We start from the raw sequence: 24,528 nt of genomic DNA, 5'->3' as shown, positions 1-24,528 counted from the left end.
CTTTTGCCTTTCCACCTGTCTTCTTGGACTAAATTTTTAAAATTTCCGATGCAACTTATGCGCAAATTTCCTATGCATCTTATGCGCAACTGTCATTGTCAGCTATTGGAACTTCATGCAATAACCTGTATCAGAACGATGTTTAACCTTGATCATAACGCTGACCAAAGTTATCTCGAATAATAGGCTTTTCGACTCGCATAATGGAGTTGACTGAGGATGACGTAGCACTCACCAGAAACCCGATGTCATGCTTTCTGTTCAGATGACTACATTTTAGATAAAAACATTACCAGAATTTACTCAAACGCATACCTCCCGAATTTCGCCAACGAAACTGGCGCTGACGCCCAGTGCCATCCGTGTGAAGGTCGCCGTCTTCCAAAAGCAGTTCCTGGTAAATTTTCAGCTCACGCTTGTCTTCGTCGAGAAGCTGCTTGCTGCAAAAAGAACAAAATGGCAGAGTGAATTATTTCAGGAAAGGACTCAGTGAAAAGGCGAAGAGAAAACGGTAAATGAATTCGTTCACCGACTGAATGTATTTGAGCAGTACAGCCTCAGCAATTTCAGCTGCTGCCATACACTTCACCATTCTTTCACTGTGGCATTTGATTTGCGAGCCGTGAAAGCTAGTGGACATTTTGCTTAGTACTCAGGTCATATTGTAGTCCTCCTATGCTGCTAACTATCTTAGCACTGACCTGCTTCGAGAGAGATGTGGCCACAATAGGCCAAACTGAAAGGACGTGTTGCACAAACACTACAGGAAAAAAGTAATAAAAAACAGTTCATCTTTCTTCACATGCAGGTGAAAAATAATATAGACGTATAGTATGTGTATGAGATGCATGTTGGAGTTTCATTACCACTATTATGAAAAAAGTGACCTAAAACTTTTGCTTTGAAAACAAATAATTACGACTGTACCAAGAACATCATCTAAGAACTGACACCACGATGTTGGAAGGCTCTTCATAAATATCTGCTGGACACTGATTATACAATACAAAGGAAAAGCAGCAAACATCCCATGCAGTAGTGGACTACTCTTCTTATGATAGGATGCCCCCAATTGAATTCTACTGTTAAAATGACCAAGCTTAAAAAAAACACAGAGTACTTGAGGTTTCCGGAGTTGCATTAATATATTTGTGTTCATCCACATGCAAGCGAAAACGCTTGCAATTTCTGCCCTGGCGACGCAAAAATCTGTTTTGAGCCGTCACAGAGGCTCGAGCGATGCATTTTCAAGAAGCTGGAAAGTTTTCGCTCTGTCGCTGCCGCTCAATTCGCTCAATCGCTTGCATGTGAACCGATCTTAACGCTTTATATATATATATTTTCTCGGCAAAAGTGGAGGGTGGGTTCATTATGTGAGTGGGTTGATTATGCGACAAATACAGTATCATTTTTCACAAACGCAAGCGGCGTCTCAAGCCGATTTCTGTATATCGAATTACCGATATATTGAATTATTTCGCGACCCTTCAAGTTCGATATATCTGGGTTCAACTGATGTGCAGACTCTTGATGCTACCTTTTTGGTTATGAATCTCAATTACAAAGTGTGTCATCATCATCAGCCAGACTAAACACACTACAGGGCAAAAGCATTCCCTATATCCCTCAATCACCCTCTCCTGTGTCAGCACCATCCACTTGATCAGTGCAAACTTCCTAATCTCATCCACCCACCGAACCTCGTGAATTCCCTTCTACACTTGGCTTCCCTTACAATCCAATCCATTGCCCATAGCGACCATCTCTTGCCTTCACATTACATTCCCAAATTAAGCAGCAGAATTCAAACATGACTGAAGAAAAGGCTTACAAGTGAAAGCGGCCAATCTCCTCCCGGATTTGGTCAGTGTCCTCTTTCTCATTCTCGGCAGCAATGAGGTCGGCCAGCACGCCTTCTTCATCTTCGTCCTCTTCACCATCGCTTCCAACGTCACTTCCAGAAAGTTCAGCCTCTTCCTCGAGAAAATCTTCGAGCCTGGAAAACAATGAGGCGTTTATGTTGTCCACAGCACAGGAAAAGGTCTGCACTGAGTCACAGTTATGACATACATGCAACATGCATGCATTTATTTGCGACACAGTGACAGGTTAGTGAGCCTTGCTATGGTAACGTGTTGGTATCAACAACACATCGTAAGACACAGGCATAAAAGCACTGCATGTCAGCTGGCTAACAAAATTGTACTTGTGCAAAAAATGTCATGGGACGATGCTGTCATATGGCCCAGCAATGCAACTTTATTCCGTGACAAGTACGACTTTACTATGACATGCAACAATTGCATGTCTCATGCTTGTGTAAGTGCCCCAAGAGATGTGTGGTATGCTATAGCCCAGCCAGCAAATGACAAAGCATAAACTGAATGAAACAAGTCAACCGATAATGGATGTAAATGAATAATGCTCCTGCAGTAAACGTCTTCAGCTACACTGGTTTTGAACAGTTCAGGTGGTCCCTTCTGTATTCTGGCCGAAAGCACCGAGGAAGCTTGCCTCAATGCAGGCTCCTCCTTGCTGGGGGCGGGCAGTTCATCTTCACCATCGCTGTCAGCTTCATCCTCGCCCAGTTCGTCATGGCTGGCTTTCAGAACATCCTCCTCATCATCGTCCTCATTTTCCTCTGGTTCATCTGCCTGAGTGCTGCAATAGAAAAGAATGCAAAAAGTGCAGAAAAATTAACTGTAAAGCTTACGCAGGTTTGCTTTTTAGCTACTGTTCTCGATTTATTATCCCCCTAACGCAAAGCATTACCATTCTCTCTTCATCAAGGAAAGTGAATTATATCCTTGCTAGGTGCTGCTAGAATGTCCACAAAAAGATCACTCACAAGAAGCCGACCTGTTATGTTTTAGACTTCTGGCAACGATGCAAGCTCATAATCTGAAAGATTTCAATTCATTAATAGAGTGCACGTGAAGAGCCAAGGTTCATACCGATCTCAACAGCGGTTAGGTGTGAGCATTTCCATCACTGCCATTCAATTGCTTTATTTCAATCAGGGGCACAAGTTCACCCAATGGAGTTTCAAGATCCATGAAAGCTTGTTCTTTATGCCTACCTTTCTGCCTGCATCACTGCTACTTGACACCTAAAGCACACCTAAGGTGTCGAACCTAAGATGACTTTTGCGAAGTTGACCGAAGAGATTTTCGCTCAATAGTGGTGTGTCATAACTTCTTCCTGGTGCTCCTGTTACATACTCTGCCATATATATAACAGTACAGGACAGAGGAATCAAGAGGTTACCTAAGTGCACATATCAAGTTCAACCTTCGTGCAAAAATTAGCCGCCTTACAGGCATTTTAATCTAAACCTGAAGTGACCACCTTCACATTGTGATAGTAAGTACGCCACTGCAAACAATTCACTGACACGGCTATGGGAAATCCATGATTTGCGGCCCACTTACCGTGCTGCAAAGCTACCCGAGCAAAGCCCGACAAGCTCCTCCATGTCTTGAGATGGATTGGTGGGGGTAGGTGTTCCACCTTCCCAAGGCTTGGCAAAGTCCTCTGTGGAGATCACAGATTCAGTCAACAGTGGGGATGGCATAGCTCAAAGAGTTTTTAAAGCAGTCTCAGCGGACAAATATAACCAATGTCAACAGCTACCTCTACCGAGAAATAGTACTACATGCCAGACACCATTAACAGCAGAGATAAGCTTGTTTGCCCCAGCCGCTGAAGCAGTCATTCTCAACGTTTCTATTCCCTAAGAAGCCCAGTGGCATTCATAAGGTTGCAAAAAAGAGCATGCAGGCCACAGTGATGCAGACATATGGCACCTCAAGGAATTTCTGAATTCAATTACTAATGACTTGGCTGCATGGTTAAACAGTCTACAGTAAACCATTACAGCATCCTAAAATAAAGTGGGCGAAGAAAACGTGGTTAGGAAGTGGGGGGGGAAGAGAGAATAACAGTGAAAGCTTGTTAATTCGAACCATGACAATTCGAACTACACTAATTGGTCCAGCCAAGCTCCATAGAGGTTTGTGTATAAAAAAAGCCTGTTAATTCAAACGCAAGCCTGTTCCGCTACAGGTAATTCGAACTATGCGCTGCCGCGTTTGGGCGGTCTGGCGTCCAGCACATGACAAAGAAAAGCCTCCGCGATAGGGAGGCATAGTTCTAAGCTGCGCACGTCCAAAACAGGGACAGAAGTCGAAACCAGGTAAAACCATGGAAGAGTGGATAAAGCCTAAATGGCACCATGACCAATCGGCGGCGCCGGAGGGTAGGGGTACGTTGGTGGCCGTGGCTGCCTGCTCTTTTCTTCTCCGTAACCTCTGAAACTTGCAATTAAATACTTGTTTAATTTGACCTCTGTTTATTCAGAAATACAGATAAGTATTTTTATCGGCGTGGTCCCAGCCAATGCCCATGAAAGGCTATGACGTGGGATGGGCGCTACAAATCTCCAATTAAAAAACCAAATCATTATGCGGTAAAAAAATTTTTTTTCCCGACAGTTGTCCATTCTTCTATCCATCACTCATCAACGTAAGCAAGCCGTCAGCCGCGACCTATTGCCCGCTTCAAAATGCGTTTGCACTGTCACGAGTTCCAATGGTTGTGTGGCACTGGACGGTGCCCACTCGAAATGATAAATCGAACATACTGAAAACGAGGCTTGCACAACCGGACGAGCACTGGCACTCTGTCAGAGCTTTCGTCAGACCATTTCGTCACACCTGCGCTGCTCACATGTTGGAAAGTCTGCCACTGTGATGAGAGAATCTGAGCATCTGACATTATTACTGTATTCCTCTAAAGGCTCCTGCCATTCCATCGTCTAAAACACTGATCTAATAGTCCATGCAGGACTCGCCGTTTGCATGCCCATAGCAAGAAATTTGCCAAAGCAACTTTGGTTGCTCCAGAGACAGGCCTGAATAATAGTTGTGGATCCTCTAAAATTCATTTTTACGGAGCAGTGTGCACTGACAACGGACAAGAAAGGACACACAAGGCGCTGATCTGAAATTGACTTTTGTGTCTAGGTGTGGTGGCATGTTTGTACAGAAAGCTGGTGTTTGTAGCAGATCATGTGTGGAGCCCTGCTTGAGCGACATTTTTCTCGGTAAAGTTGACTGCCACACACAAACCCAACTCAGAGGGATAATTGCACGCGTGTTTCGTTTTGTGGATGATTACCTTGTCATAGTCGAAAGAAATGTGGCGCCTCGTATTCACGACGATGCATGGAAAGTTTTTAAGGAGTGCGCAACGGGTCTTTCTTTCACGTTGGAATTTCCGCAGGGCAATGAACTACATTTTTTGGACCTGAGGTCGAGTTTTCTTAGGGACCACGTTTGCTGGACTTACGATTTCTGGACAGCAAAGCCCTTGCTCAACTACAGGTCTGCTCACTCGAAAATTGTATAAAGGGGTACTGCTTAGGATTGGCCATTTCGAAATCATGCTTCCACACCATATAAAATGCAGCTTTCACAACCAGTTGGCGTGGTTGATAAGCGCCGACTTTCCGCTTGTGTCAGTAAGCAAAGGTTAGCTCAAGCGTGGCAGAAAAGATCAGGCAGGCACCACTGACCCTCAACCAAAAGAAAAACAAAAATATGCAGCGGTGCCACACGTCCATAAAATGACTCATAGTTTGAAGAAAGTAGGACTGAGATATGGGGTACAAGTTGTGTCTTCAGTTCCAAAGAAGCTTGGCCAAATCTGTGCATGGGCCCATAGAAGGACCGAGTCACACGGCAATGCAGGCTGTGACTGTCGGCACTAATTCGAATATGCCAAATGTGCCATAGGTGTTGTTTACAGCATTCTGCTGAAGTGCGGAAGAACATACATAGGCCAAACAGGCAGGTGCCTTGATAAGCGATTACGAGAGCATTTTCGTTTTCTCTCAAGTCGGCCCTTCAGGAACCTAGCCGAGCATTGCAATTCCAGGCACAGAGATAAAATAACCAAGAAACCTGAGAGCTGGCAGAGGCGTATCAGATACAAAAAGCGGGGCACTCATGTGTTAGCAGCACCACATTAACTGCATAAAAAAGAATTCCTGTTTATTGACCGCTTATGTTGATTGACCAGAGGCACGTGTTGTTTAACCGCGTGACTTGTAGCACAGCAACACATTTATAAAGGAATACATTTTTCCCAATAAAATTCAGTTGATAGTGTCAGTTAGTGCCTTGTGTGTCCTTCCTTGCCCATCGTCAGTGTGCGTTGCTCCGTAGCAATGAATTCATACCAACTAGCCCAATCAGCCGTTTTAACACAATTATCTAAAATAGTAATTTAAAAGTTACATAATATGCTATCCAAGATACTTTGTTGGGCGAGTTGGTACTTATTCATTGTTAAGTTAAACACGGTTGTTTCACGTGATTGTTCCGTTTTCTTCATGTTTGTTTTTATCTGGGCCTCGGAGTAAAGGGCTTAGGCATAGTTGCGAGTCAGCGCTTGTACTGTGGCTTTCTTTTTTCTTGTCTTCGTGTTCGTGCTGTTTAAATTAATAATGAATAATGTGCTACGCTCACTCAGCCAATAGGCACTTTTTATAAGTCAAACTGCTGACACATTTTGCTTATGAAAAAAACTTAAAAGAATCTGGAATGAGCAACGAATCTTTCAACCCAAAAATTACAAGACTGGTAATGTGTACTAAATGCAGGTGAACAGTGGCCACCAAGAACACTAAGCTCCTGCTATTCTGTTCAAATCTTTTTCGAGCAACGCTACTGGCAACAGCAGCCCTGATATCGTATGGCAAGGCAGCGTATGATGAGCCTCTGCATACTGCAGCATGTGGTCTTACCTGAAAACTGCCTTCGAAGGGACCTGCAGGCTGTCAAAGGCCTGGAAGTGACAGCAAGAATCTTCAATCAGAGGTGTATCACATCACATGGAAATATGAGTATGTGTGTTTGTGTGTGCTTCATGCACAGTGCACTGCATGCTCTCTGATTAAAAGCCAGTTTTTTGCATCTATTATACAACTGATATTTATTCTCTCAACACACTTCAGAGGCGACTGTTTGCTTTTCAGGCTCACACCACCAACAATAGCTCCCTCTGCCAAGAGAGCACTAAACATTTCTCAAAAAACTACAAGCACTGCCAGGACTTTGACTCCACATGCATGATGCATGGCACTGAGATAAGCGATAAATGTAGTGAGTAGTTAGCCTAAAACAATGTCCAGGTATTAAAAAAAAAAACAAGAACAAAAAAAAAAAATAACAAGAGAGTAGCTTAGCTATGCCTAAGTGGAAGTATTACATGCGAAAGTACATCATACATACTGTTTCCCTTGGTTAACCTATCTTTCACTAGTAGGAGCTTCACTTAGTTTAGCTTCTTTGTTAATTAGGTCCAATTAGCTTTGTGTTTGACCTTAGTTATGGTCACAAGCAGCAAGTCATAGTATCATCATCATCATCATCACCAGCCTGACTATACCCACTGCCGGGCGAAGGCCTCTCCCATATTTCTCCAATTAACTTGGTTCTGTGCTAGCTGCATCCACTTGACCCCTGCGAACTTCTTAACCTCATCTGCCCACCTAACTTTCTGCCGCCCCCTGCTACGCTTTCCTTTCCTTGGAATCCAGTGATAGTATAACCATAACAAAGCTAGGCTTGGTTGTTAGACTTATTGCCGTAGTAATACTCACTTAGATGGATAGAAACCAAAAATCGGCGTAATTGAGTATGCTGTTAGAAGTGCTTTTGCAGTAAAAAAGAAGAAAAAAGCAGCTGATTTGAGTTATCTCTATCCTCACAAATAAAAACTATCTTTGCTTTCTTTTCCCAAGACATGCACTTTACAACTGGGTCAAGCTTTTGTAACTGCTTCTTTCAAAATGCTTTACAATAAAAATAGCAACAGACCCAGTAGTTCCAGCCAAGGGTGAGAATTCTAAGTTTGGAGCTCTGGAGACAGTTGAGTACAACGGACTCTCCTGAAAGCTGCTGGATGCAGATGCACCTCCTTCCTTTGGGGTTTCCTGCAGCAGGCACACCAGAACAGTTACACTAAACATCCTAGGAAGGTGTGATCAGGCCTAAAGTGAAGCGCAGTGCATAAATGTGAGAACAATTCATTTTTTTTCTTTAAAGGAGACGCGTGGCATCATGGTGGGAAATGCGCATAAATGATGCACTGGCAAAAATTATGAATGAATTTATTTGCATGCGTAAGTTGTGGTACGCCAACCAGCTCCTACAGTGTGAAAGTACAAGCAAAAAATCGTTAAATACTTTGATACAGCCGAAAATTGTAATATAAAATTTTGTTAAAATTAAAAAATAAATGTGCGCAATAGCGGTGCAGCTTCGTCAGTGGATGAAAGGCAACTTGTGTGATGCTTGCTAAACAAAGAACGAGACCTTTTTTAAGTTTAGGCTTCGTTCCGAAGGTGCTTGCTGTGATTCAGGAGGCTGCTAAACACCAAACACCAGCTAGGTTGACTTCTCTGCAAAGCGCTAATAGAGAGCGACGGCTGTGGGTCAAGCATCAGCTGAAGCAGCTACCCCATATCACAGCTGCATAGCTTAGAAACTAGGGAAAGATATCGCTGCTTTCACCACCTCTTTGACCATTGACTTGTGTGCAGGATGGTTACTGCAGGGCTGCAACCATCTACACTGCTTTATCTTCTGTGGTGCTGCTGTTGAGTGCGAGGTAAAAGTGCAAACCTTGACGTGAATGCTTGTCACCTCACCAGCAGACAGTCCTGCAGTGTAACGAAGCCTGCCATCTGAGCGTGCGCTGCTTGACACTTGGATCCCCAGGTTGTCACACACATGCCGCAGAACATGATCACAAGGTAGTCATGATCATAGTTGCTACAGACGAATACAGGGTAGAACAGCTGCTGTATATTAAACACCGTCCCAGAGTTCCAGAACAGGCAGAACAAGTGGCCATCAATCTAGCTACTGCTGCAGCCTGTGTCTGCACAATTTTCAGCTAAAGCATAGCAGTTTTTTGCAACTTTGCCTAAAGCCATGTCTCCACCAGCGCACACCTCATGCCAGGTGCCCCAGGACCGCAATCGAAAGTCACCTTAATCTGCACTCCGGCTCACACTGGACCCATCCCTCAGTCCGAGAGTTGGCCTCCTGGACAAGGTGGCTTCTCCATTCAGGGATAGCCCTTAACCCTTTGAGGGTCAAATTTTTTTGAACAAAACTTTCCCAGATGGTCAAATTACTTTATTGCAGATTTTGACAGTTCAATACGAATAAAGTCAAGCATTAGTTGTAGAAAAATATTAGGAACCGTATTTTGGAGTCAGTGTTGCTCCACACTTAAAACTCGGGAAACTCAGAAAACTACAAGGAGAGCAGGAATGCCTCGTGAGCGTCAATGATAAACAAGCTAACAGCAGCCCCAATAAAGATGAAAATCTGTTTCTGTGGCTCCTGCACCGGGATTGGCTATAAATATAAAAATCAAGTTTTGCGCGCCTCCATTGCGATCACGAGGGAAAGATGAGGGGGGGGGGGGGGGGGGGGATAACCAAAACCATTCAAGGGCGTTGCCACAGACTAGGCCACAAGCTGCAGCTTGGAATCAGTTCTGTTTATCCCCTGCACGGAAGCGCCCATAAAGATTTCAAGTGCTTCTTGTAAGTCCTAGGAGATGGTGCCACCTGGCAGTAAGCATGCATCATCATTAGGTCGCGAAAATTCAAATCAAGGATTGAAACCGTACCGGTACGGCAAAAACCTTGTGGGACGGAAAACCGCCGCCGTACATTTACGGCAAGAACCCTCAAAGGGTTAAACCTACCAAGAAATTACATCAACATACTGACTGTCACCGACCCTGTATTCACAGACCGGAATTCAAGCAAACGTGTGGCAACGGCTATAAAAAAATAAGTGGTACCCACGCATGCTTCTACTCTCGATAGATTCAAATAGAAACACACTAAAATGCAAATTCTGCTCACAATCAGCCACACTACCATATTTCGTTTGGGAACATCAGCTTCTACCCTTCACGCACCTAACAATCACCACAACCGAACAGCGGAAGGCACTGCTGCACAGCTCAGAAGCTGCTACTCACGAGAGGACAGTCATATGTGTTGTGGCAAAAGGGCTCGCAGCCTCTGATCTCCAGCCCCTCACTAAAATCTCTCAGAAATAAAGTTGTCACCTGACTCCCATTTAGCGTTGGGTTCGATATATATTCATTTTTTTGCGACCTGTGTTCAATATATATACAGTAAAAATTGCATGTTTATTACATTTATTTAAGAATATCTAGGAAGAGTCGGACATATCCAATAATTCATAATATCCACATTCATTATACAATTAAAACTCAATTTAACGAAGCTGAGAGAAGTTACAAACTATTTTGTTAAATCTGGAACTTCGTTGAAGTGAGTGCGGCATTTCTCGGTCACTTAATTAGATAGATTCAATTATACGATGTAGCGGAAATCAGAAAGCTACCACAGCATCACATTAGCGAAGTATAAATGCAACGAAAATGAAACTGTGGCTTGCAGGAGCCGACACCATTATTGCGTATAAAAAGAAACAACAAAAACTGTTACCTCAACAAGAGGAGCTCCTGGGGACTAGAAATTTATCTTCCAGCAAAGAAATCGGTGATCTTTGCTCAACTGTGCACACATTGCAAGCAACGACTGCATGGATTCCTCTTTAGCTTGAAGTGCGCCCAGTTTATCCCTTCGGGTGTTCCAGCAAACTGCCGCAGCAGATAATGGGCATCCACTACTTCACCTACCATCATCCGGGCAATTCAATTCATGATTATAAATATTTTTTTACACGGCACAGTAGGGTAAAAGCAGGAGAAGGTGCTCCCCGATGTTACTATTGACTCGCAATCAATTTTTGGGCGCTCTCCACACTACAGACCAAATTGGTTATTTCGAGTTAATCAAAGCACTAGGCTCCATGGGCGCCTGAGGAGGAATCGGGAGATCTTTGTTAAATCTAGTTTTGACTGTGGTGAGGTTTTATCAGGAGCAAACTCCTGAGGGCAGAGTAAGCCGATATCACGCTTGTAAGATTTCGCAATGCACTTGAAACCGCCACTCCCGATCCTCAGTACAGCCTAAAAGGTAATGATCCCCAAGATATGCAATCGCTGACCTTCAAAACACGCACAGAAGCTTCCTAAGCATAAGCATCTTGGGAAATGAACATTCAGGAATCAACGCCGCATGTAATGGTAAAGAGACAACTTCATGTAGTGGTGCTGGATGGCCATGGCACCATGAATGCAACCACAAGTGAAAAGCTACCACGAGGAAGTTGGGAGACCGCTCACCGTTTTTGACTGTGTCCTAGAAAGCCCAGTCAGTGGACTGAAGAGCTCCATTTCATCAGACTGATACCCTCGCAATGCTCCATATTTCTGGTTCAGAGGTGTCTCAACAGTTTTCTCCTTGTTTGCTGGCAGGGGGGAATCCACAAGGCTTTCTGTTCATTTAGTACAAGAGAAAAATAAAAAATTAGTGATTTCCCCTTCTGTGAACATGTTCTGACAATGGGTTCATGAAAATGCAATACTGCATGTGCACGTGTTGACATAACACTCGGTGATTGGAGGTACTGCAAGGCGAATGCGACTGTTCCCGCATGTGACACTGAACAGCAGAATTGACTATGTGTGCTGCTGCCTGATGCATATTAGTTAGCTTCGTGTGGCACTTCAAGTTCCTCTTCCAGTGTGTGAATATGCATTGTTAGAGCTATCGTTGCACTGGACATGATCAGCAGGTTTTATTTTGCCTGCTTCCACACTGATACAAACGTATTCACTGCAGAATGCATTCAGTCTTGCTAGGTAGAGCCGGTCTTTGCATGGCACTAAATTCTGACCTTCAAGAGAACTTGATCTAATTAAATGTGGACATCCACAATTCTGTGGTGTCTACCCAAAAGTATACTGCACCTCCCTTTCCTCAAACCTAACATAAATGGAGAGGCAGCCCTGTGTTTTGTGATATCAGCATACGTTACAGGCCCCCAGGCGGCCGTAATTACTCCAGCCCTCCACTATGGGGCCTCTTTTACTCCCACCTTCCTCCCTTCCCTCTAGTCTAACAGATACTGCGCCTTTCCTTTCTCATAAACCAAAGTATGAATTTACAGAAAAAAAATATGAAAACATGGCTTTGACCTGCTTACGTATAGGAGCCCACCATTCCGTGGTGTCCACCCAAAAATATACGTAAGACGCCTTCGTTTTTCCAAAATTTAACTTAAAATTTTGCCTTTATTATCTCACACATACTCATCAGCATACAGACTCGAGTTACCACATCACGTAAAAGACCACCCAACAGAGAGAGAAAGCTCTGCTTTAACTACGTCTATGAACATGCCTTCATGGCCTCGAGGTAGCATGCCCGACCTGAGATCCAAGGGTCCCATTGTGTTAGATTCTCATCTCACCCACCCACCTCAAAGGAGCTGTTCAAGTTGGCAGCCCTCCAACTTGACCATGTAATATGGCCTCATGACGACATGCAACATGCCGACCAATGAGTGTCTGGCCACATCACCTACCAATTTTTTTATCACAATGCCGTCAACTTAGAATTTTCTTGTGAACAGGGCCTTTAACGCTATTGCGTTAAAAGCACTGCACTAGCTCAAACATTTTATAAAAGAGCGCTGCTATTGAGTACATCCTCCCAGCTGATGGAATGCACCTGAACTGTAAGACAAGGCAGAACATATACTTCCCTTCTGCCACAAGCATAGTAACAAGTCTTACAGATCCAGGTATGTTCAAGTCACTGAGATATGCTTACATGCCAAGCATAATAAACATTTCACGCGATAATATATGTATGAAGCTCTGCTTCTACGTTATATTATTGCATAAATATAATAACAAAACCAAACAGCCTCCACTAGAGATAATACAGAACCTGCTTTCATTAAAAAGTACTCTGGTGTATGGATACATGTCAGCTGCTCATTGGTACATTTTAGCAAGACAACTATACTAAGGACTCTTGTTTGCTCAGACAAAACATTTGGTCCTGTCAACAACAAGTGTACTGAACAGTAGTACCCCTTTCAATATTGCGGATTTTAAAACAGCAAAAAAATTGTTCATTCACCCCAAGTTTCACTATTGGGAGATGACTGTATAAGTGACACAAGTTCTGGCTCATCTTAGGCCTCGAGAATTGTTACACAAGAAAAGAAGTATGATACTAAAATGGAAAAGCACATGCAGAAATGCGAGAGCATGACAACAGCATGCAGGAAAACACAGGAAAAAACAAAAAACAAACTCACGATTCTCATCCTCAATCGCTGGATCATCTACATTATCCTCTGTGTCGAAAAATTGAGGCATTTCTAAGTGAAGCTCGCCATCCGAGTCCTCCTCTTCCTCATCTAGGACTTTTTTCCTAAATGAACTTTTCGTTTTTCCCCCATCTTCCTCATCTTCATCATCAGAGACTGGGTTCACTTTCTTTTTTCGTTTCTTGAGCTTCAGAACCACTTCTTCATCTGAGCTGCTTCCATCTTTACCTTCATCTTCCTCGTCACCTGTTGCACACAAGTCAGTTATTTGCTTACCTGCACCAAAACCTTAATTTCAACGGCTGCGAGATCTGAACACACTGAGAGAAACAATTAGAGGGAGACAGTTTAGCTTTCACTGCGTCAAGAAATAGGAGAGTCAAAGACATACCAGTGTCAAAACAAATGGTTCATTTAGGTCCGAATTCCTTAATGAATGTTTCGACATAACTATAGCATAATTAAAGTTTTGCAATAATATAGTTCATCTTTCCCAAGAGCGCCGCAAATAATACAATGAGGAAACAGTTTCTATTGTTTTTAAAATTACCCGACATCGGTAGAAAAATATTCACAGTTTGCATCCATACCACATCCTGCTAGTAGTAACATGTAAAGGTTAGTTACTATGAACACTTCTGGCACTAAAATTTGAACTAAGGTTGCGACATTAATAAGGGTGTTTAATTTGTCATCGCACTTTACAGCACATGACAGAAATCGTCATAAAGTATGAGTGAGCAAAAAAAAAAGAAGACGTTGAGAAATAGTGTGAACTACAAATTTATGATGACCAGGGAAATGTTTTTAAAAAGCTAAGTTTTATACTACATGAGGGGTCCTCACACTGAGTTCTGGAGAACCTGTGGGCTCCTTGGAATGCTTGTTGGGTTCCTCCAACAGCCAATTCCGTGTATGCATTAGCCTAGCCCTTTCTTTTATCTGCTTCATATGGGGACTAATCATTCTATATGTGCTTAAAACATACCATTTCACAAAATATAATTTTAATTTGAACATTATATGAGGGGCTGCTTGTTTGCATCTTTCTGCAGCTGGGTTGGGTTTCCCACCAATAAACAGATTTCTAACCTTCTGCTCAACATGATAACCGAGCTATAAGTGACAGAAGACCTAAATATGGCATCCGGGAAGCAATAGCTAAAACTCCATGGCTAAGGTCTGCACATAAATATTTCGCAGGCAGTGAAAGCATAGCAAGCAGTCATGCTTTCAAGACAAGAAAATAGAAGCACCGACCTGACGATGTCTCATGGTCATCTGAAAAGTCGTTTTCTTCTTCATCAAGTTCATCAGCGAGTGCCAGGGGAGACTTTGGTGCATTGTCGTCCAAGTGAACTGCGCCGTCTGGTGGTAGTTCTTCGTTGTCAAGGCAGCGTTGCAGGTAACGTTGCTCTCGGGAGCGGTTGCGCTGCTGCCGAACTTTGTTCAGGAGTTTCTCTTTCAATATGGTGAGTTGGCTCACTCCTGAAAGTGGGTTTGAATCATTTCCTTCAATTTGTACAATTTTCTTAATGCTTCTCTGCATATACCTTCTATGATTAAGTTCAGAACACTGCACTAAACTCGTTTTGTAACGTTAAAAAGAAAAGCATTTTTGAACACTCTTGGACCCTTCACTAGCTTTCAAGTTTTTAGGAAATTCAACCATCAGCTTAATTCGAACTTCCAATAATTCGATCTAATTCTTTGGTCCAGTCACTGAGTATTAAAAAAACTCCTCTTGATTCAAGCTCCGCATAGCCTTAACAAATTTTTTGATTCCATCCATGTTCACCGAGTCCATCACGAGTTCCTTGTGTAACATTGCTGGCATGCTGAACATACCCACACTAAAAAAGAAAAAGAGCTTTTACTGTGTATTTAGCACATAGTAGCCTTAGCTACTTATGCACCCGTATACCTGCCCAAAAAAATAAAGCCTTATTACACACTGATGCAGCCTTCATTAAAAGGTGCACTAAATGAATAACAAAAAAACGTTGCACGTCAAAATTTCATATCGATTATGATGTGCTTTTTTTATCTATTTTTCTTTCTTTTCAGGAGACCTGCTAATGAGCTTAAAGGGCCCCTCAAATGCTACTTGGGGTAAAATTATAATGGAAGCAATTCATAGAGGTGGTCTTTGTGAGTATTCGAGTCAGATTTGAAAGCTTTACGTGAAGCCGAAAATTTGCAAATAATTTTAAAAAGTGGTCCTGGCGACCGCTTGCAGTCGATTTGGGCGATGCATTGCCGCGCGGACTCCCCACTGACGTCAGTGGGGCTGTTGGGCATGGCTGCTCATTGAATGCTTCCAAGTTAGGCGAGCGGGACGGGGCGTGGTGGAGCGCTGTCGCGACTTTTCTTTTCTTTTTTTTTTTTTTTGCGCGTCTGCGTGGGTTGAGTTGAGGGGGGACCGGAGGAGCATCATATTTGATTGCTCATATGCTCAGTGCTAATGAAGCTAGCTTAAAAATTTTTGTTTTGCAGAGAGGATTGATGGGGTACCTATTGGTAGTGAACGTTTGATCATTCTAGTAAATAGGTTTTCATGGGTCTTTTATTAATGAAAAAAAAAAATGGACACCAACCTTTTTTTTCTGGTACAGTACCTTCCTCAATGACTCCTGGTACAACGATAGCAGCTGCTTTTAAAGTCCTGAAATTAGATGTGGTCCCCATGTAGCCCAATCTTGCTACACAATGCCAATTAAATAATTTAAAACATGAACAAAAGGTGAACACCAACTTTCATGCCCCACAGCTCATATTCTCCATGGTTACTATTGTCTCATTCAGCTTTACTTCCTGAAGAAGTGATTGCTCAGACAATTAAATGTGAAGATTCAACTATCAAGATGCGGGCACAGCGGCCGTCTCCATCGAAAAACAGCCTCTGTGGCTGTTTTTCGACGGAGGCAAAAAGCAAGGTGCCTGTGTGCTGTGTGATATCAGTGCACATTAAAGAACCTCAAGTGGTTGAAATTTCCAAAGCCCTCCAATACGGCATCTCTCAAAGCCTGGGTTGCTTTGGTATATTAAATGCCATAAACCAAACAAAACTCTTAAGATCTTTGTGGCTGTTCAACAGCAGCAAAAGTGAACAGCAACTTCACTGCAATAAATTCAAGCTGTAAAAATAGAAATAATGTTTTTCACTTTCTTCACACCTGAAATCAAATGGCCCCACAGTGAGCTATAATTGCCCTACATGTCTGCAGTCATGCAAACCAACAAACCACTATTCAGCAAAAATCTGCCCAGAGGTAATTGGCAACCCTCTTAATGGGCTTCATGCACAATAGAAAAGTACAAAATGTAGTAGTGTGCATGCAAAATACATTATGTTGTCATATATCAACACCTTTCTTCCATCCGTAAAATCCTTTGATTCCATTTGTCCTGCCAGATCCTGACACATGGACAAAGCTTCCAACTCTCGAGAAATGCGGCTTCAATGGGTTTTGCTATAAGATTACGGTTAATTTTGGCAAGTAGCATTTTAGTTTTTAGCTCAGTAATGTCTATCTCATAACTTACAACCCTGGTCAACATTCCCAGTCACAAGGCCTCCTTTTCAAAACCCACATAGTGGAGAATCTGGCACCCCTTAAGTTCCAAATTTCTCAGAGGTGATCAGAACTACCCATGCGTTGACCAGTGCTGAGAAAGAAAGATGCTAAAGAGAACACACAACATAAAATGCGTACTGAAGAGGCTGGGGAGTAGCCTCATCTACACCTTTCAAGACCTTTTCATTTTCAAAGATGGGTCCATAATACTGCCACGCCTCACTTATGAAAAGAAATAGTCTTCGCTCTCCTCATAAACACATGCTGCAGGCAGCTTTCAAATGCTTTTGGTTAACCATAATTGAACACAGCAACAATACAACCAGAAAGCAAACAATGTGGCTATAAAACTTTTGACCAAGGCTGAAATGATGCAACAAAAGCCTCTTGTAAAATTGTTTTTATGACTAAAAGAAAACAACAATTAGGAGGCATGTAAGTATCTTTAACAGTTGATGCGATAGCACTGCTGCATGGTCATTAGGTGTTGTTGCTAAGTAATTGTCCTAATTAGTAATGCCGATGAATAATGCCAATTGTGGTACTAATTAGAATAGTGAAGTAGTAGAGGTAAGTTTTAGTGTTGTTCAGCAGTGCTTATTAGTATTGCTAATTAATGGTCTTGATTGCAGCTAACCACTGATGTACTGCAATGTGCAATTGTTGACTCTACGGTATGAGGTGGTTGCACTGAACAAGCACACCTCAGTGGTGAATACAGGTAGCAAGCCTCGCTTGCATTTGAAAGGGCAGCAGTTCAATTCCCATTTGTTGAATATTTTCTTTTTCCACAACAGTGGTAATCTTCTGGGCAATGAAGAGGGTGGAGGCCAGGACCGCAGTGGGGTGCGATGGCATCCCCATGAGCCTGATCAAGGCACTGGGGCCAAAGTCACAGTCAAAGTTGAAGGACTCCGTCGCAGAGGTGCTGGAGGATGCGAAGATCCCGGAGGACTGGAGACTGACAAGAATAAAGCCGCTGTATAAGGGGACCGGTGACAAAGAGTGCCTGGACAGCTACAGGCCAATAGCAGTGACCCCGGTACTGTACAGAGTGGCCGCACAGGTTGCAAAGGCCCGTTTGCAAGCGTGGGCAGAGAGAAATGGGGCTCTTGGGGAGCTCCAAAATGGTTTCCGGGCGGGACGACGCATTGAGGACAATTTATTTGTCCTCACACAGTGCATAGAAATAGCACAGCAAACGGGAAACCCACTCTTCGTGGCGTTCCTGGACATCGCTAAGGCTTATGATAATGTGGACCGAGCCGTATTGTGGAGCATCCTGCGGGGTTTTGGCCTTGAGGAGTCCAGCATCGAGCTACTGCAAGAGCTGTACGCCGATGTCAGAGCGTGCGTGGAGTGGGCAGGTCAGAGGACTAGCTTATTGGAGAGCCCGAAGGGGCTACGACAGGGATGTCCACTGTCACCACTGCTGTTCATGTTGTACGTCGCAGGGGTCACGGAACAGCTGGAGGTGTCTGGGCACGGATGTCGGTTTGAGCATCTGGATGCCGGGGTGAAGGTCGAGCGACGTATACCAGCGCTGGTGTATGCCGATGATTTTGCGGTCCTCGCAGGGACACCAGAAGAGCTACAGAGACTACTGGACATTTGTGCTGCGGGAATGAGCGAGCGTCGACTGAAGTTCAGCCCAGCAAAGTGTGTAGTGATGGCATGGGGCGAAAGGGACAAGCTGAGCGGGCACAGGTGGGAACTTCAGGGAAATCAAATAGAGAGGGTGGATTCCGCCAAATACCTCGGCGTCAAGTTGTCGGCAGGGGCAAACTACCTCGGGCAACACGAGAGGGAAATGCGGGGGAAAACGGCACGCTGTAGGGGTATGTTGGGCCGTCGGTCGCTCTGGGCGTTTAACCGCTACGAGGTGGCGAGAGCCCTGTGGAAAATGGTGGCGGTGCCAGCGCTAACATACTCAAATGCAGTTCTGTGCATCTCCGCCGGCACCCGGGAGTTTCTTGAGCGACAGCAGAGGGTAGTCGGCCGGGTAGCTTTAGGGGTGCCCAAACACATAGCGGTGGAGGGAATCCAGGGCGAGGTCGGATGGTCCTCTTTCTCAGCGAGAGAGGCGGCGGCCAAAGCAAAATATGAGGACCGACTGATGCGCCTCCCGGCAAGTAACCTGGCACATCAGACGCTAATCCACCTGGTGTATGCTGGAATAGCAACGAAGTGGACAAGGCGGCTAGCGAGGCTGCAGAGACGGTACCATCTGCCAACAGTATGCCTCTCGGATGTACCGGCGGTGAGCCAGGGGAAGAAGCTCAAGCTGAAGGTGAAGGAAGCTGAGACAGCTGAGTGGATGCGCAGGGCAAAGGAGAAGTCATCTCTGGCATTGTACAGCGCGCAGAAGACAGGGATTAGTCCTGAACCATGGTATGACAACTCCGTGGGGAGCGGGCTACTGGCTGAGGCCAGGTGTGGAGCCTTGAGGACGCGGCAGTGGCGATCTAGGTTCACTAGCAAGTGCGTATCCGACTGCGCCCTCTGCGGAGCGGAGGAGGAAACTGTGGAGCACGTGATACTTGGATGTGTAGCGATTTCTCCCGCCCCTCGCACTGCGTCGCTGCCGGTCGCCCTTGGCTTCGCAGGCAACACGGCTGACACGGCAGAGGGAAGCACCGACGGGGCCGCGGCGTCACATGAAGAGGGGAGCGGAGTATTATCCCTTGGTGCAGTCGTGGAATGTACGAAGAGACGCCTGGAGTTCTGGTGGACACGAGGAGCAGTGCGGCCAGAGCGGCGTAAAGACGTGGAGTGAACTAACATCTGTACTCTCCTTTTTCCTTTTTTTTTTTTTGTGTGTGTGTGTCTTTTTTGTTTTTTTTTTTTTTTCTGGTCAGATCCCACTGGGTGATCGCCCGTTCAAAAGGGTACGACCATATCGCCATCGCCATATCGCCATCGCTATCGTCACGACCTGGGACGTCATCACTATGTTATGCAATCAGGGAATTCCATATTGACCCCAGGGTTTAGGCAGACATGTGCCTTAATGCTGCTGCGTTAAAAGAACTCACAGATTCTTTAGCAGCACATTATGAGTTTGCATCATTTTTGAAAGTTTCATTTTTGCCCTCCCCTGATTTCTGCACATGCCGAAACTGGCTAATCCCAATATCAGTCACAACCGAATTCACATCCGCTTTCTGTCTTTCTAGTTAATAGGTGAGGGTGAAAATAAAACTTCTAAAAATGACGCAAACTTCGAATACAAGCCATAGCATTTGATCTTAAAGCATGCTTACCGCCTAGGAACAATTTACAAAAATTCTTAGAAGGTTACATTGTAATGGAGAGTTCCTGCTTGCAGATGGCACACCTTCATATGCATAAACTCTTAACATTCACAAGCTGCTCTAAACATTACAACAAGATGAGAACTCTCAGAATGGAAATATTCATTTTCCAGGCTGCCAGCACCTCTCTAGGGTTCGAGTCTTTAAGAGTTATTTGCCTTGGATAAACTTGAAGGAAACTATAATGATGGCTCACAAGTGCACCCTCTTTTATGCATTCTAAGTATGACGTATGTATTCAATCCATGAATGAAAGTTATTTGCCACATACAAACCCTTGTTGAAGGGCAGAGTGAAAAAAAAAAAAAACTCATGCCAGTCAACTACAAGCAAAGACATATTTACTTACTCTTTCTTCTTCTTTGAGTCCTCCATCTTGGAATGTTTTACCAATCGCTTCAGCAGATGGTCCACACCTTTGGGATGATCATCATCTAGAAGAATCACAGGTTCCTTGCTCAGGCAAGGCACTGTGCCGGCAGCGAGGGCTTCTAAAGTTCGACGGCGCCTAGAAGAAAGTAGTGGCACTTCTGGTATTTCATCACAACTTGGCTGTGCACTGTTTCCTGCTGGCCATTTTTCAGGAGATGCCACGTTTGTTGTTGACGGCTCAGCTGGCTTGTGGTCAGTAGGCCCAGCAGATGAAGATGCCATATCAAGCGATAAGTCAGAGCTGTTTATGGAAAAGACAAGAGATATGAAGATCCAAGGATGTAAAGAACCCAATGCTACACAGTGCATAGCCTACATGCAAAGTCATCAGCTACAGCATTTTAAAGCAGAAGGCAGTTTAGATAACTAAAATTTGCAGTTTTAAATTGAAGGTGGATGCATTTTACAGGTCTTAAAAGCTTACAAAGAAAACTGGTTCCTATTCACATCTGCGCTACTTCATTCTCTCACCACAAGGTACATTTTTAGACACAGTAATGCAAAGAAATATCTTTCTGTTACCACAAGGCTGCCTGAATGCATAGGGGGGACGCGACCTTTGAAAACCGAAAAATCGCGAAAAAGTCGATTTTTGGAAGATTATATATTCCGGTAGTATGTCTTATAAACTACCATTTCTGTAATTATCAATGCCCAACTCGCCATAGAAATACTCGAAATTAATTATTTAACAAGCGGCGGCAGCTGCGGAGCAGCGAGCAAGCGCCGAAAATTCCCAAACTTCGCGCGCGCACCATTCCTCTCCCGCCGAACTGAGCGCCGCCATCTTGGTCTTGTTTTGTTTGTGAATTCTTGCGCTTTCTTCTGCCACCCTCGGCGGCGGCGACGGCGGCGCGGTCGAGGCGTGGCTTGCTACCGATTGAGAGCCTCGTGGCGGCTTTCAAGTTTCCCGCGCTCGAATTCAAGGCTGCGATTGGGCAAAGCGCGCTCCGCGAGAACGCGGGGGATCGGGCGACTACTATTGGCTGCTGCAGCCGCTGACGCGTCGGTCTCCGCCTCCCCGCGTCGTCTGCTACGGCTCTTTGCTTGCTGTCGTTGTTGGCTGTCTGTACTTCGTACGTTCTGTTCGCCTTTCGCAATTTATGCGATTGCCCGTTTTACGATCTCTCGTCGTGCCCTCTGAACGGTTTCGTGCAACGTGTTAAACGTTGCGTGGTCGCTCACGATGCCTCGAGGTGCGACACGCATTCAGTGCAGACTTGGCTAGCTTTCTTTTTTTTCGTTTCGGCGCTTATGCCGCGGAAGATAACCCGAGAAGTCGCTTGTCGCGTTTGGGCCGCTCCTCGTTCCTCCGGCGAGATGCCGCGATAGATAAACCGGGAAACCGCTTGCTGCGTCTGCGCCGCCCATCATGCTAGGGTGAAATGCCGCGGGGGAATCGGGAATGCCGATTGTCGCGGCTTGCAGAGCACAGGATCGACGGATCTCAGAATGAGGAAAGTGGTCCGCGGCACCAAAGCGTTCGCTGTAGCCGATCGGCTAGTCGCACAGATGTTCGCTGTAGCAGAGATCGACGGAGCGCCATAGCCTTGAAGTATATTTTGACGGCCGCACCGGACTTGTTCGTGATAATTGCGAGTGTTCGTCCTAAGTGGGGCCGTTATAAGTGGGCTCGACTGTACCTGAATAAATTTTTGAGGGCAAGGCAAGCCCATGTATTCAAAATATGTCTGGAATTTGTCATAATTAATTTGGTTAATCAACATAGGTCTAATTGATAACAAAAAATCCAATTCGATGCTATTATTCAGCAAGAAAATTTGGAAAAAGGGCTTTGTCTTGCCCTGAGGAACCTATCTAGGAATCAGCATGACAAATTGCACAATGCCAGTGCCTTTCGCAAAATCTCCAGGCTTGATATAAAGGACCTATTCGAACCAGTTTGATATGCTTCTGTAACTTGAGAACTAGCGTGCACAATTCTATGAAACTCGGTGGTTTTTCATTTGTTAATGTCATGAGCCTGTCTTGAAAATTTCATCATGATAACTTGAGAAACAAAAAGTTATTGTTCTCTCAACCTTTGAGAGCTGTTTTCTCAGAATCAATTTTTTGCACGGTGTGGCTGCTAGGGAAAGTCGTAGCTCAAGAACCGCTTATTGGATTTTCATGAGGCTTTTTTTGTTACATACCTAAGTAAATTTCTGAGGGCAAGACAATTCGTTTTTTTCAAAATATTTCATGTGTAATTAGGGGCACTCAATTAAAATATCGTTAGTTCAGTTCAGTTTAGTCGTTCAGTCGTGTCCGACTCTTCGTGACCCTATGGACCATGTCACGCCACGCTTTCCGGTCTCTCACTATCTTCCTAACATCACATAACTTCATCTGCAGTGCCTCGAGGATGCCATCTAACCAACGCGTTCGCTGCCTACCCCTTCTCCGGCGACCCTCAACCTTTCCCAACATCAAATCTTTCTCCAGCGACTCCTCTCTTCTCATCAGATGACCAAAGTAGCTGAGCTTTAACTTTAAAATTTGACCCTCCAATGAGCAGTCAGGGTTTATGGTCGACAATATCGACTGATTTGATCTTCTGGCAGTCCAAGGAACTCTCAAGAGTCTTCGCCAGCACCACAATTCAAACGCGTCAATTCTTCGGCGGTCAGCCTTTTTCACAGTCCAACTCTCGCATCCATACATCACAACTGGAAAGACCATAGCACGAGTTATACGGATCTTGGTTGGCAGACTAATGTCTCTGCTCTTTACTAGGCGGTCAAGGCTAACCATTGCTCTCTTTCCCAGAAGCAGGCGTCTCCTAATTTCATGGCTGCAGTCTCCTTCCGAGGTAATCTTGGAGCCCAAGAACAGAAAATCTGTCACAGCTTCCACTTCTTGTCCATTGATGCTCCAGGACTTGATAGGGCAAGACGCCATGATCTTTGTCTTTTTAATGTTCAGTTTAAGCCCAAACTTCTCACTCTCTTCTTGTACGCTGATCAGAAGTCTCTTGAGTTCCACTTCACTTTCTGCCATTAAAGTGGTATCATCCGCATATCTAAGGTTGTTGATACGTTTTCCAGCAATCTTCACTCCAGCTGAAGACTCGTCCAGACCGGCCTTCCTCATGATGCACTCTGCATATAGGTTAAATAGGCAGGGCGACAGTATGCAGCCTTGCCTCACTCCTTTCTCGATCGGAAACCAATCAGTAAGACCATGCCCAGTTCTGACTGTGGCCTCTTGCCCTTCATACAGGTTCCTGAGGAGACAAATGAGGTGAATTGGAACTCCCATCTCTTGGAGAGCTTGCCACAATCTGCTGTGATCTACGCAGTCAAACGCTTTCGCATAACCAATAAAGCAGAAGTAGATGGGTTTCTGGAACTCTCGTGCTTTTTCCATGATCCAGCGAAGGTTAGCAGTTTGGTCTCTAGTTCCTCTGCCCTTGCGAAAACCAGCTTGCACGTCCGGAAGCTCCCGATCCACATACTGCTGCAGCCTACCTTGGAGGATTTTCAACATCACCTTGCTAGCATGCGAAATAAGCGCGATCGTGCGGTAGTTGGAACAATCTTTGGCACTGCCTTTCTTTGGAATGGGGATATAAACTGACCTCCTCCAATCCTGTGGCCACTGCAGGGTTGTCCAAATCTTCTGACATAATGTATGCAGAATGTTAACAGCGTCATGGTTGAGGTTTTGAAGCAATTCAGCTGGAATACCATCAATTCCGCTAGCTTTGTTCTTAGCAAGCCTGGCTAAGGCCCATTCAACTTCACTCTTCAGGATGCCCGGCTCGAGATCAGTAATCACAACCGTCTTATGTTGGGTTTGCACATTCGGGTCCTTCTTGTACAGTTCTTCTGTGTATTCCTGCCACCTCTTCTTTATCTCTGAGGCTTCAGTGAGGTCCTTGCCTTGTTTGTC

The 24,528-nt window shown here is 44.6% G+C and overlaps 1 protein-coding gene across 1 annotated transcript in view; it reads right to left on the bottom strand.

Annotated features, from left to right (window-relative positions):
• Positions 1-24,528, bottom strand: part of Claspin (claspin) — a 41,751-nt gene that overhangs the window by 12,845 nt on the left and 4,378 nt on the right. Inside the window, exons 3-13 of the mRNA XM_084578041.1 lie at positions 20,552-20,875; positions 15,908-15,975; positions 14,571-14,798; positions 13,299-13,556; positions 11,311-11,462; positions 7,884-7,999; positions 6,809-6,849; positions 3,432-3,534; positions 2,515-2,661; positions 1,832-1,996; positions 316-440 (exon numbers count right to left, since the gene is read on the bottom strand). Of these exons, the coding sequence (XP_084434167.1) occupies positions 316-440; positions 1,832-1,996; positions 2,515-2,661; positions 3,432-3,534; positions 6,809-6,849; positions 7,884-7,999; positions 11,311-11,462; positions 13,299-13,556; positions 14,571-14,798; positions 15,908-15,975; positions 20,552-20,875 (1,727 nt within the window). The remainder of the gene's footprint in view (positions 1-315; positions 441-1,831; positions 1,997-2,514; positions 2,662-3,431; positions 3,535-6,808; positions 6,850-7,883; positions 8,000-11,310; positions 11,463-13,298; positions 13,557-14,570; positions 14,799-15,907; positions 15,976-20,551; positions 20,876-24,528) is intronic.

This window comes from Amblyomma maculatum, chromosome 9 (assembly GCF_055883805.1).
Source record: "Amblyomma maculatum isolate TAMU_Amacu chromosome 9, ASM5588380v1, whole genome shotgun sequence".
Classification (NCBI taxonomy): Eukaryota; Metazoa; Arthropoda; class Arachnida; order Ixodida; family Ixodidae; genus Amblyomma; species Amblyomma maculatum.
Note: the sequence above shows the minus strand (reverse complement) of the source record. Positions and strands in the feature narration are given on the sequence as shown.